The sequence below is a fragment of the Panthera pardus genome, unplaced genomic scaffold, assembly GCF_024362965.1.
Source record: "Panthera pardus isolate Hobbes unplaced genomic scaffold, ASM2436296v1 HiC_scaffold_20, whole genome shotgun sequence".
NCBI classification, from domain to species: domain Eukaryota; kingdom Metazoa; phylum Chordata; class Mammalia; order Carnivora; family Felidae; genus Panthera; species Panthera pardus.
In genome coordinates, this window is record NW_026526766.1 from 74,516,152 (window position 1) to 74,529,777 (window position 13,626).

Sequence of the window (13,626 nt, forward strand, 5' to 3'; positions counted from 1 at the left end):
GCCTTCCCCCTCTCCCCCGTGATGTCTAAGGAAACAGAGATCAATGACTTATATACAGGATTCCAAATCTACTGGGTGGCTAAGCTGGGCTCCCACCCAGGCCATCTGATTCCAAGCTCAATGCTCTTTCCACACTCTAAGCCAGTGTCTAATTAGTCAACCCCATCAGGGCTGGCAAGTCTGGAGGCTTAAGTAGGATTGGTGGAGAAGGTTCAGAGCCCCCCGCTCTAGCAAAACGAAACACAGTAATAGTGAGTGTATTTTTTATTGGAGGGGACATGGGGCTGGGAACTCCATGACCAAGGCTGCTTTAGCTACACCTCATTTACAGCCTTCTTTTCTGCTGCTTCTAAATGGAAACTTTCAAAGAGATAAATGACCTTACACTAATGCCCAGAGTCTAATCCATGCAATGTAAAGAAAAATGTTTTACAAAGAAGTCATTGGTGATTGAATGAACAAGTAAATGAATATCCTCATCCCCAAAGCAAAGATTTAAATTTTGTTGTGGGCTGGACTTCCTGTACTGATTTAGCATATTTGGTATTTGTTTTGAGGCTTTTTTTTTTTCCAGGTAAGGATCTTCCAAAGATCATAATTCTATTTAAGGCGAAGATGAAATCACTTATCCTGTGCAAACAGACTTCTTTGTCTGCAAGACAATGGTCTCAAGTTCTTTTGCTGAGTTTATTTAGGTAAGTGGCGCCTCTTTGGATAGCTAGCCTCTGTGTACCTCCACACCATCAAAGCAGCGGATTCTCGTGAAAAGAAGGGCATTCAGGCTAATTAGTCAATCAAAGTCTTGTTATTTATAGTCATTCATGTTCAGCTTTTTTTTTTCTTTTTAAAAATATGCTTCTTTTAAAACTCAGGGTCTTTTCACTTCAAGGATTAGCTGAGACAATGCTGTAACCAGATCTAGGATTCCCAAGACCAGCCCTCCCAGACTGCCTTTCTTCTCTCCGTTCTGCGGGAGGTCCTGCGGGAGGCTACAAGAGATGGCCTGATGGGGTCTGTGGCTGGCCATTGCTGCCCTCCTGTGCATCGGGAGGCAAGAGACTGGGAGCCCCCACCACTCTCTCCCCTGCCCCACTAAGAAATGACCATGTTCTGCATTTGAAGACTTTTTTGAATGACTGAATTCACAGTAGGCAACGGGACAGAAAACAAAACCACTTTTTGATCTTACATTAAAACACGTCCAGCGTTCTCTTGAAAATAGTAAGAAAATCATGATTTCATAACAATAGCTGCTGAGTTTCTATCTAGAATTGTTGCTTATTTTTAAGAATGCTACTTCCTAGGAAACAGCAGAAAGAACCCAGCATCGTAAGATGCCTACTGGATGCCAAGCCATTAAACTTTATCATATCCATTTAGATCCTGAGACAAAGCTGACAGAAATGGCTGTGGGAGTCCCTTTGTCAAATATAAGGAAACTGGAATTCAGAACAGTTAAGAACCAGCCAAGGTTATGCAGCTAAGAATATGTGGGGGAAGTTCAGAAACCACTCAGGTCTGATATCAAAACCCACACACTTCTAGGTCATCATGGCTGCTTCCAATTAAATATTTAATTGATCTCATTAACATATTTTATCGGTAGCGATTTAGATGCTGGGAGAGGCCTGGTTTAATGTGAATCAGCAGGCAAAGTCAGTCTCCTGAAAATTATCAGTAGTGGAAGGCAAGAGACTTCTAAATATTTTCTGAGGTATGTAGCCTTTGCCATTGATTTGGGATGATCTCAGGAAAGAAAACGGAAAGCCATTTCTTTATCAAAGAGAGGTTGGAGGTCAAGTTCAATAAATGGGTAAGCTTCAATTAAGTTTGGATTTATCTGCTACCCTAGGTCAAACCTTCGGTAATTTGCTGTGGATGCTGACTCAAGACAAAGTGTTTTGTTTTTTTTTATTTAAAGAAAAAGAGATATTATTATATTTCTGGGGCAAGTGGTTTATAAACTGCCTTACTTAGCATGATTTATGGCAAAAATTCCTGCTCCAGGCTGTGGGTAACTTAGAACTCACTTTTCAGCCAGAATTGTTAAAATATGTATCAGCCTATAAAGCTAGACAGGAAAATCCTTGGAAGCTTTATGCAGCTGTTGAGTACATGGTCTCCATGTCCCACGAAAAGCTGCAAAATATCCCTCTTTGCGAAATACCAGAGGATCTGATCTCTCTTCACTTAGATGTTTACATCTGGAGTGAAGACTCTACTGGGGGTTGACGTTCCCTTTAGAATGCCTATCACCTTTCCACTCTGCTGTCCCCCATCTCAAAATTCTAAATGGACAAGTGAGAACCTTTGAATGAGTACCTGTCATGACAAAAGCAGTGAGGGGTCTCGTGGGGTCCCCAGCCCAGGTGGTCCCTGCCACACTAATGTCATAGCCAGTGTTCTCCAGCAAGCCCGTGATGTGAGCATGCTGTGTGTCTCCTGAGACCGTGAATTGCTGGGGCTCATACAGCGAGTGAGAATCGCTAACATTGACAACAATCTTTGCAAAAAACCTGGCTCGAATGCTCCAGGACACATTGAAGCTGTCAGGAGTAATATTGCTAAGGATTAGAATGCCCAACTGTGGCTGTGGCTCTGGCTCTGAAGGGAGAGGAACATGGGCAGAAGAGAAAGGAGATGCATTATTAGAGGAAGCAGTTGATTTTTCCAGAATATAGCCATACGACATAAAAGTGCCAATCCCTCCAAATATTTGCAGAAAGGTAGTATATTAGGCTGTGGCTACACCTGCATTGACTAATGCTAGAGAATATACTTTCTCTGCAGGTATGGATGTGCATTCTTTGTAAGTATAGACACGACTACTTGCTGGCCATAGGAAGAAAGGTGAACAGGCATTAGAATGGCAGATAGGAGCAACAGAGAATATTTAGGGTGCATTTCTAAAGGTTTGCAGTGGGACACTAGCTCTGTAAGATGTCCTAAGAAAAGTAGCTTTTAGTAAAGTATGTATGGGTATTCTATCTCACTCCCAAAGCTTGAGAGTATTTTATAGCCTCTCAAATGCTGGTTCTGTAAAGAAACCTACTTAATTTTGTGCAGCCCAGAATTTCATAAACTCATTGATCAGTGGATACTCTTTCAAAGGATATTCTTTGAACATCTCAAGTAGCTTGTGGTTCACAGAGCATGTCTTAGGAAATGCTACTTTGAAGTTTCCTTATTTAGTTTTCTTTTGATCTATTTCGATTGTACAAATTAAAGGCTAATATCCATACAAGAGAAATTCTCCATAGTTTTTAGAAATCCAAAGGTTTCCTATACACCATAAGAAAATCTGCATTTTACCCTGAATACCGTAAAGGTAAAAATGGCTTTCATTAAAAAATTCTTGGTGTATGCAAAAGTTAAAAGAAAATTTAAAGTTAGGTGTTACATTTTCTAACTAGAAAATTCACTTACTGGATAATTTGGAAAGATAAGTGGTTCCCCTGGAGGTCGATATTCTCTTGTCCCTTAAAGACTAGGAGATCAGTGATCAAGGCAACTCATTTTGTAATGTAGGGGGCCTGTACTGCTAGTTTCTACTAGGATGTATATGATCTGGCCTCCTCAATGCACATTTATCAAGAATACTAACTTTAAAGTAAGTTCGACTGAAACTTTATTTTAGAAAGAGGCAACAGTCCTGGAGGGTTGAGGTACCAGGGTTGGCACTGAAGGTTGGGAAGAAGCAGACTATTTCTTCCAAGGACTTGGGAGTTGTTTTGCTGCAGCTCCAGTAATAGGAGGAAAGAAGGGACTCATCTGGATAAACTTAAACTGGACAGTTGCACAGCATAATTTGATGCCACAAAGTCCCTAAGGGCAAAAAGAATCTGGCCCCAAAGCAGAAGATAGCCATAAGTAACGGCATGGAATCTCCAACTTAGCAATTAGTTTGAGAAGATAATGACGCTATAATTTTTAGCCATAACATTGGCATAAATTACCTCAACCGCACTAAAGGTAGAACCCTCCAAGTGGGCCTCTGTTTGCTCTTTCCCTGTGTTTTGCTGTGGCAGCAATTTCTCAAATTAAGGATGCATGTTAGGATTCTTCTCATGCCACCAAAAAGAGACTGGCAATGTGAACACATTCACCATGCAGAGTAAGACTTAGCTTCTCATGGCCAGCTTGGCCTCCAGCTGTCTCCCAAAGGGTGCAACCAAGCTCAGGAGTGAGGTGTAAGAAAAACCTCGAAGAGTGAGTGAGAGAGAAGGTATGGCCAGTGTTCCATGCAAGCTGGGATATCTTTCTCTCACCACTTCTAACCCTTCGAAATAATTCTTGGACATGCCATATGCTTCCAGGAAACATAGATATTTTCAAAAATGTAATACTCCGAATGTTCACCACATGCACCAAGATTTGGACAAGATGACAGATGAAAGAAGGTGGACATTTTGTGACAGGTATCAGAAGATGACAAAGCATGCTTGGTGGGGTAAATGTCAAAAGAGAACAGTCTATTTGTAGGGAATGCAAGCAAATAAAAGTCTCAAGAACAAGATGAGACCACTGGGTCCTCTGGCTCTGGAAGTGTGTGTTAGGGTCTTTTCTTCGCATGCTTCTGGCACTGTGTTTTAGAATCTTGGAAGAGAGAAAAAGGATGAATATCACTCTGACCAGGGAACCCAAACTGGCATGCACACACCTCTTTGGCAATGTCATAGGCAAACTCTGATTAGACCACAGGCAGATGATAATGGGTAGAACTGGAAATGATTATTCAAGATCAGATGAGAAGGATGATGTAGAAATTCAACCAAAGCAAGTCAGGTTAACTCTATATAAACAAACAGAGCAACTCCAGATGTGAGTGCACATTTAGAAAAAAAGAGGTTGACTTCTGGGTGATTGTTTTTCTTTTTAAGTTTTAAAGCTCTGATTTAGGTGGCCCTGTCAAATTTGGGAAAGATCTAGAGGAACCAGGAGGATGAAAAATGTGTAGCGAGGGCTTTTTGGGGGACTGCTCCCCAGAGGAATTTCAATGGAGAGTGAAGAAGCCATCGTGGGAAATACCTGTGGTTGCTTGGGCCATTAGAGTGTGAGCGCGGTGCCCGCCCATCAGCCCATGAAGGTGTGCAGTGTAATTAGAAGAAGCCGTGAGGTTGGTGATGACTGAGCTGCGAGACGCCGCAGGTACAGAACGTACTACCGTCTCCTGGCCGTGGTCAGAATTCCTAACTTCGATAAGAAAGCTATCAAAGGCAGCCTCTTGGGCTTTCCACGAGAGGGCCATACTGGCCCAGGTCACATTTGAGATAGTGAGGTGGCTAAGGAGAGCTTCGGCCACTAAAGCAAGCAGAAAAAAATATGAAAGCGTGTCAATTTAAAACACTATTACGATAGAGTCAAAAACTAAAACACGTAAGACTAAATCCATAAAGTTTTAGACTTCACCCTTTGGTAAAAGACTTGTCCTTGTTGAAACCCAGTTTGAGCCATGAGAAACAAATATAAGGGGCTGAATAATTTTCTCCTCCAGGTTTTTGTGTACTTTAATATGGCGAAGATGACAGACCACCCTGCTGACAATCTGTAGTCTCACGCAGAATGAGGACAGACCTTCCCTCAGCCATGGGTGACTTAAGTGTTAGATGATTTTGATGCTACAATGTCAACCTTTTTCTTGGATTCATTATCCAAAATGTGCTAAGAATGCTATTTTGAATGGCTAAGCTTCTCCTTTCAAATTCAGATAGAGAATTCTCTTTTGCTGCGTGCCAGAGAGGGCCTCACATAGGATGTGTACCACAGACACTACAAATTTAAGTGAGAGCAGCTTATACTCTGGCTGGCCAAGTTCCTTGTATAAACATGACGACTTCTATTTTTGCAATCAACCATTTACTCTTCTGGGAGCAAGACAGCCTGTTCATGTATTTTCTCCTAGAGATTGCATTGGATTTGGGATGGTCTGGATGGCATGACTTCCTTGTGCATCCATCTGATTAGTAATCTTTTTTTTTTTTTTTTTTATCATTTTCCAAGTTGAAAAAAAATAACAGTACCAACACGATTTCATTAGATCATTGGGATATTTGGGTATTAGGAGGCCAAAGATATTAGGATAACACAAAATATAATTTTTAAGACTTTTTTGATGCAGACATCTTTCCAAATCAAGGACAACTCTTGCTTCTTAGGCATAGAAGGGTAGAATTCTTTTCTCCAGATTCCATATGGCAATCTGGGCCAGACTACATTTTATGCTGTAAATGTCCTGGTCAGTAATAGATCAGGCAAAGGGCTTAACAGAAATCCACCATTTGGGCTGCTGTTGGAGAGAGTTATGTTAAGTAGTGTTCTAGCCTAGCATTGTGGAGCAGTTAATGCACTGTGGCTTCACCCTGCAAAGAAGGAGTGAATGAGCAGCTTCACCCTGCAAAGAAGACTCTAGAGAGAGGCGGTCAGAATGGGAGAAGGCAGATGTACCTGTGGTGGCCGTGGCACTGATGGTTTGGGTCCGGATGCTGGGAGCAAGTCCCGAGAGGTAGACAATAAAATGATTATTAGGGTGTAGCCCTGAGATGTGGGCAGTTCGTTCAGCACCAGAGATATTATATTCCATCGTCTCCAAAAACCTATTGGAATCAACAATTTCAATGGTAAAGGTCTCGAAGGCCCCATCGGTGGCTGTCCAGGAGAGATTGAAGCTCTCAGGAGTTATGTCAGAAATAGTTAGGTTTCCAATTTCAGGTTCTGCAGCTGAAAAAGGAAGGGTAGGGAAGAAGAAAAAATAAATGAATTTGGGTTGATTATTTGGCCTGTGTTTTAAGATTGAGGTTGTTAAGAGAAACGTGGCTGGGTAGAAAGACCTGCTAGTTCAGGGTTAGGGGGAAACCAAGCAGTGTTACCAGTCAGTGCCAGCGGGAGAGAAAAAGGGGATTTGTTAAAAGAAGAAAAGAGGAAGGTCTGGCAAATTGGATTCCCCTGCTCTGGAGCAGCCATACATGATCAAGCTGGCTGAGATCCCGTGTGTGAGAGGACATCTGAATGATGTCAGCTGGAACCGTGGTGCCTAAGCTCAGATGCTTCTGGGAGCCCCGCCGCAGGGATGCTGGCCATCGGTCAAGAGATATGAGTGCTGGCAGTCTTTAGTTGCCAGAATTGCACTCAGGAGACCACAGTTACTTGGCTCCCTCCTGCAGGCATCCTTTGCTTTGAGGGAGCTCCCATCTATTTAAATAAAGGCTAAATAATTCTGATGCCATCACCCTCCCAAAGGTGGTACCCTGAGGCTTCTGATTTTGTGACTTAAAGGGAACTGGCAACTTGTCAGTGTGATTCTTGGTATTTTCATCATACTTCTGACAAGGGCCAGCTGCTTTCATATTCTGTTAGAATAGCTCGTCCTCTCTTAACTGCCTCTACGGGAGCCAAGAAAGCTGCTACTTACATTGCCAACCAAGAGAGCTGAGCCGAGGCAAGGCAGTCAGGCAACCCCTGTTCGGCCAAGAAATAACATTTTGTCTTGGAGATGGTCCTACCAGTGCTTTTCCGTGCAATTGGAATAAAATATGCAGAAGGCAAGCAGAAGCAAGGTGTGAGGAGCAAGTAGTGCCTCTCCAGCAGGGAAGGGGAAGGCCTTCCCATCCCATCACATTTAGTGATACACAGATCAGATGGGGTCATGGACCTTCCTCCTCTCATACCATTTCATCAGAAACAGGAATGTCGCTATCATTAAGAAGGAAAAAAAAAAACACATAAAAATATGAAGGGCACCCAACCACAAGGTCTGCAGGAAAGATCAGAAGCGGCAGGTGATTTCTCTTGCCTTCTGGGAAGGGATGATTTATGAATGTCCGATATGGTTGCCAGTTGCAATTTCTAGGCATTTCAAGGTCACCACTCATACAGTGGCTGTCTGTATTCTGTTGATCTCAGTGAGGGTTATTGAAATGATTGAGGCTAAAATGCAGGTCTATGCTTTTGCTGGAATCAGTGAGGTTGTACAGGTTTGCATGAAGGTTTGGTTGCCATAATTACCTGAAAATGGGGCAGGCATACGCAAACCCAAGCAAGACAACCTCTACTGAGCTTCCAACCAAGGGAGGCATATAGGAAGATGCGCAATGGAGAACGGTGCTGGGGAAGGCTGCTTGCTGAGGCAGGCCCCTGGGGAAACACTGACTGCCTTGTCACTGGAGCGGAGTGACTAGGAAGGCACAGCACGCCCTCCTGGGTCAGTGCTGGGAGTGCGCCATATGCAAAGGCCAACACTCCAGGGAGCAACTCTTATTTAAAAGAGCAAAAAGGGCATCGGATCTTTGACATTCATAGCCTGGGACATTCCTTGCTTCAAATGCTGCTGTGTGTACTTCTCTGAATGAATGGCTTTTTCTTTGGTACTGTCTCCAGTCATAATTGTGTGATTTTTTTTTTTTTCTTTTTGGTCTAGCTATTTGCTAATTTGGTGTTCTAACAATGACTCAGTATCTGAGAGAACTGCCCGGAGGAGGGTAATTCAGTTCTTTTATTATACTCTGTGTATTTTAAAGAAACATTTAAATTAAAACATTTCTTTTAAATGCAAGAACCACAGTGCCCATACCCTTGAGGGATTTGGGATAGAAAAGCGCCTTTTCCAACTAGCAAAAAGACCCTCTAAAGTAAATAATCTATGCTCTACCAGAACTCACACATGGTAAGGGACGGCTTTTAGTTATATCCTAGCACTGGAAAAGAGAATTAAAACCATCAGGCTGTCTCTTGAAACCGAAAGCCATCATTCAAAAGAGAGTTAGTGGTAGGAAGTCTGGGAGAGGCTGGAGGCTGGAGGTCAGAAAAGGCAACATCTTTATCATTCATCCTCAAAATGGCAGAGGCATGCAGACCAAGGCACAGCTTATGGTGTGGTCTCTGGACATGCATGACCAGCCACTAAGGGGCATAAGGGAAGGACTCAGACATGGAGAGAAGCTGACTTTCCGCAAAGTTTCATGGAGAGAAAGCAGGGTGGCTTGGGGAGGGGCATCAACAGTGGGGAGGAAGGTACCTGTGGAGGTCTCAGCAGAGAGCACTGGTGTTCTATAGCCCCGGATCACCCCATAGATGGTGACTCTATAAGGGGTGTTGGCCTTGAGGCCCGGGACGTCCACAGCCCGCAGGCTGCCGGGCACCGTGAGGTTCTGAGCTGTCTCCACCCAGTTGGCCTCCTGCACCTGAATGACAAAGTGCTCATAGGCCTGATCAGTTGTGGTCCAGTTGAGTCTGAGGCCATCCCAGCCAGCCTCGGTCACAGCTATGTCCGCCAGCTGGGGGAGCTCCTCTGAAGAAGGACAGAGACGTTATTTGTCAGTTCTGCAAACCAAAAAAAGGAGGAAACCAAACATCCCACAGCCCAGCTCTAGGGAAGAGAGAAAGAGGCGAGAGAATTTTTGTGTGCAAGTGTGGTCATTCTTGGTCTCTGGGCATTTACTTCTGACTTGAATTGTGGTAATCTGGCCACAGCCCTTCTTCAGGAGTTGAAACCAGTCAGAAAGGGGAAGATCTGCGCTGTTCATCCTTGAGATGGCAATACTGTCTGGACCACTGCACAACCCACAGGGGGTCTCTGCACATGCATGGCCAGAAATGAAAGGGCAGTTGGAAAAGTGGGATTGTGGGTCAGGGTAAGGGGGGTAGGGATGTTAAAAGTGGAGGCTTTGGAGGCCGCTGGGCCTTCCATTGTTGGAATTCCCACAATGATCTTTATTAGCCAGGTCATCTTGGGCCCATCACCCAGCTCATCTCTGAGTCTTACTCTGCTCACCTATAAAGGGGGCTGACATATCATTGGATTGTGTGATGGCTAAATACCATTTATAAACCCCTGAGTATCATGCCTAAGCCATCGTGAGTGCCCAGTAAGTGGCTGCCCAACAAATACATCACCGTTTAGATGTTTCCCCTTGGAACTTCGCAACCATACTGGAGAGAATTATTGGCCTCATTTCAGGACTTCGCGTTGAAGAGGTTGTCTTATTGCTGGCCACCTGCTATCAGGCAGGCTTTATAAAGTGTATGTTGTCTCAGTGTGGACATGTGTGATGTTTTTTCTCTGGACTCTACTTGGCCTTTAGGGATCAAATGTTCTGCACTAGATTCTTGGCTTGGTTCTTTCCCTCCTACCTTCTGCTAGTACTTTGTGCCAGAACAAAGAGTGGCTGCATCATGAAGCAAAGCCATTTGTGCGAAATGAGTGCCCACTTTTAATTAAAAGTGGTAAATTTTGCTCAGTCAATGGTGCAGAGCAGGGCCCACTATTGATCTTCCCACCATGTAGCAAGGAGATTTAACGTGTTTCTTATTGCCGATTTTAGAAAGTCTGGATTCTGAATACGGGAAAACCCACTGCTTGGTGGGATACCTCTCAGGATTATATGCAACCACTCAGACTTTTTAAAGGCTGCCGTGGCCATGCACTTGAAGTTAGAAAAGAAAATACCTGTAAAGATTCCAGCCAAGAAAGGTGCACCCGAGGCACTTGTTCTCGGTGCCTGTGAGTCTGAGCAAACTCAGCCTTTTTGAGGGGCTGTATTCAAATGACCATGTAGCCTTGGTGCTCTTGTGGGGATATCAGTGAAGGCAGTCCTCCCTGCCCTCCTAGCTCATCAAGAAGAGCTGTTCACTTATCTGGCACGTAGTGGGGTTCCTGGTAAGGTTTCACGTGCAAAAGGAATTCTGTTGTTAGATACAGACTGTTAGCATCCTGCATCCGGATCACAGGTGTCTCAATAGCCCCTCTGGCTCACTGGGTTTGAAGACATTCCAGGCAGCACAGGACAACACTGACTCGGCCAGCACAGCTGGATCGTAACATCACCTTTCTCATTTTTGGAATTGTGTGTCGTTTCTCACAAGCACCAACTTTATTCGGTGTATGTGAGCAAGGAGAACAATTTATTTGAACTAGGTTATTTGGATAGTATTATGAAAACACAGGATAGATAGATAGAGAAGGGTATGGACTTAGGGCCCAGCATAAGAACCCGATTACCAAAAATTTGGCCCATTTGCCCCCTTTAAAGCGGTTTCTAAAAACTCATGAACAGCACAGAGTTTCCAATGACAGATGGAACAGCATATTTCCAGGGGACAAATTGAGATAAATTGTTTTTCCTCCCTAAACTGAATGAAAAACATTGAAGTCAAATGTGGCTGTTTTTTTCTTGGAAATATGCCTTCCCTGAGTGTCTCTTAAGGAGAGACAGACTTGAACAATTTCAGCAGAAGATCATTTCAAAGGTTATTCCATAGAGATGTGACTACAAGTTGGACAACGTTAGGGCCTCTGAGGCCTCTAATGGTAAGATTTCTCTAGAAAGTTCTGACCCTATTCTTGTGCCACCATGGCCCTACTGTTTATGCTATTTTTAGTAGATACATGGTTATCTTATATATTTAGCTATGTGCCGTTCAATATTTACTACAGGAATGGAGCTTTGCTAAGCATTTTTGGTCATTATTTCATCTACTGCTCAGGACCATGTTCTGAGGTAGAGTATTATCTTTGATTTGAAGGTGAGAAAAGAAGGCTCAGAAATGTAAAATGCTAGACCCAAGAAAATCCAGCAAGGTGCAATTCCAACCCAGCCCTTCCTGAGTTAGAGCCTCCCTTCGTGCTGCCTGTCGGAACACTGAAACCACACTCTGACACGTGGGGAATGTTCTTTCTCTTCCAAAGAGAGGTTGGCTCAATCATGTCCCTGGTATGGGAGGAGGGTCCTATACCTGTGATGGCCTCCACAACAACAGGTCGAGTGCTGCGGCCCCTGACCTTGCCACGCAGGGTGACCGTGTAAGGGGTACTGGCCCGGAGGCCTGGGACTTCCACGGAGCGTAGGCTGCCAGGAACCGTGAGACTGTGAGCTTCCTCGGCCGGGTCAGCCTCCCGGACTGCAATGACAAACTGCTCATAGAGCCCCTCGGGGGCCGTCCAGTCCAGGCTGAGGCCATCCCAGCGAACCTCGGTCACTGTGAGGTTTCCCAGATCTGGAACCTCCTCTGCATAAGGACAAAGAGTTGCTGAGTTACTAAAAAAGGTAATTGCGTGCTAGGATTCAGGTGAGATGACATTTTGGCCGAGGTTGGGATGAGTTGTCTGGTTAGTGTTGATTACAGATGCATGATTTACAGCAGGTGTAGAGCACACTCTGTTGGCACTAAAGCCAGGGGTTTTCTGTTCAGTCTCCGGGAATGAAAGATAGTTCTAGGAATTGTTCATAACTTCCATTCTTAACATATAAATGGGGCTTTGGGGGAATCTTTTAGTGTGTTCTTAAAATGAGCTCAGACCAATTTTTTTTTCCCACTTGCAAACTGTGCTTTCCAACTTCTTAGCTGTTATGACTGAAAACTTGCTTTGAAAGAAAAGTCACCTCTCACTTTTGTAAGGGAAGACTAGGTGGAATTTTCCATGGGATTGGCTAACATGCTACACTCGGACTTGGCCAAATAAGGGATATGACATTCGGATGGGAGCGGGGATGATTCACCGGTGTTCCCCAATGTGGCAGGGGCTGAGCCCAGCTTACAGCAGGAAGAGCTTTGATCCCTCCCGAGCAGAGACAAGGGGAGGAAGTAAATTAATGAACCAGTCTAGAATACCTGTCAAGACTTCAACAGAGAGAGGAGTCGTGCTGAATTCCTGCGTGACCCCACGGATGGTGATGTTATAATGAGTGGCTGCTTTGAGCCCAGGCAGGTCCACGGACCTCAGTCCTCCGGGGACTGTGAAGTTCCGGGCTGCCTCTACTGTATCAGTCTCCTGCACCTGAATGAAAAACTGTTCATAGGCTCCTTCCGGAGCAGTCCAGCTGAGTTTGAGGGCATCCCAGCCCACCTCGGACACCATGATCTCTCCCAAATGGGGAGTTTCCCCTGGAGAAGGACAAAGAACTAGTTTAATGATCAAATCACACAGCAAGATCCAGGAGTCTTGAACACAAGAATAGGCTTTATATTACTTAAAAATATATGACTGTCTTTAATAAACATGCAGCATGCAGCTATTCCTCCTGAATTTGAGGAATAGAACAAAGAGCATGAGGTATAGAAAAATATTTGTCATCTTACTTTACTAAAGAACTGTCCTAACCTTCAGTGGACAAGGAGATTAATTTTGTGATTTTTTTTTTCCTTTTAGGTATAACGTCTTAACATCCCTTGCCAAGAGGGAGCCTGTTTGTGAAGATAAAGATCCTTGCCTTTGGGGCTGTGTGTATGGTCCCCAGGCAGGGCTGTGCACAACTCCAAAGGGTGTTGTTCACGTGGGTTGTGGTGTCAAACGTACCCCTGGTGTTATGTAGCCTGATGACTTCCCTCCATTAGACACCATGGTGCCATAACTTGGGGCAGAATGAGTCCATTCAAAAGCAAGTTGTGTCTGGGGTGCCTGGGTGGTTCAGTCGGTTAAGTGTCCAACTCGATTTTGGCTCAGGTTATGACCGTACAGTTTGTGAGTTCAAGCCCCACATCAGGCTCTGCGCTGACACTGCACAGCCTGCTTGGGATTCTCTCTCTCTTTCTCTCTCTCTCTCTCTCTGCTCCTCCCCCACTTGCACTCTTTTTTAAAATAGATAAACTTAAAAAAATTTTTTTTAAAGTGAACTGTGTCTGGTTATCTGTTGT

General features: G+C 44.2%; 1 protein-coding gene across 9 annotated transcripts in view; it reads right to left on the minus strand.

Annotated features, from left to right (window-relative positions):
- TNC (tenascin C) overlaps positions 1–13,626 on the minus strand; it is a 94,657-nt gene that overhangs the window by 28,683 nt on the left and 52,348 nt on the right. For 2 of the 9 annotated variants that reach the window (XM_019454038.2, XM_019454040.2), the window contains exons 12-16: positions 12,604–12,876; positions 11,728–12,000; positions 9,011–9,283; positions 6,445–6,717; positions 5,029–5,301 (exon numbers count right to left, since the gene is read on the minus strand). The exons of 1 other annotated variant lie outside the window; for it this stretch is intronic. In XM_019454038.2, the coding sequence (XP_019309583.2) occupies positions 5,029–5,301; positions 6,445–6,717; positions 9,011–9,283; positions 11,728–12,000; positions 12,604–12,876 (1,365 nt within the window). The remainder of the gene's footprint in view (positions 1–5,028; positions 5,302–6,444; positions 6,718–9,010; positions 9,284–11,727; positions 12,001–12,603; positions 12,877–13,626) is intronic. 6 more of the 9 variants (XM_019454039.2, XM_019454042.2, XM_019454043.2 and 3 more) reach the window with 4 other exon arrangements.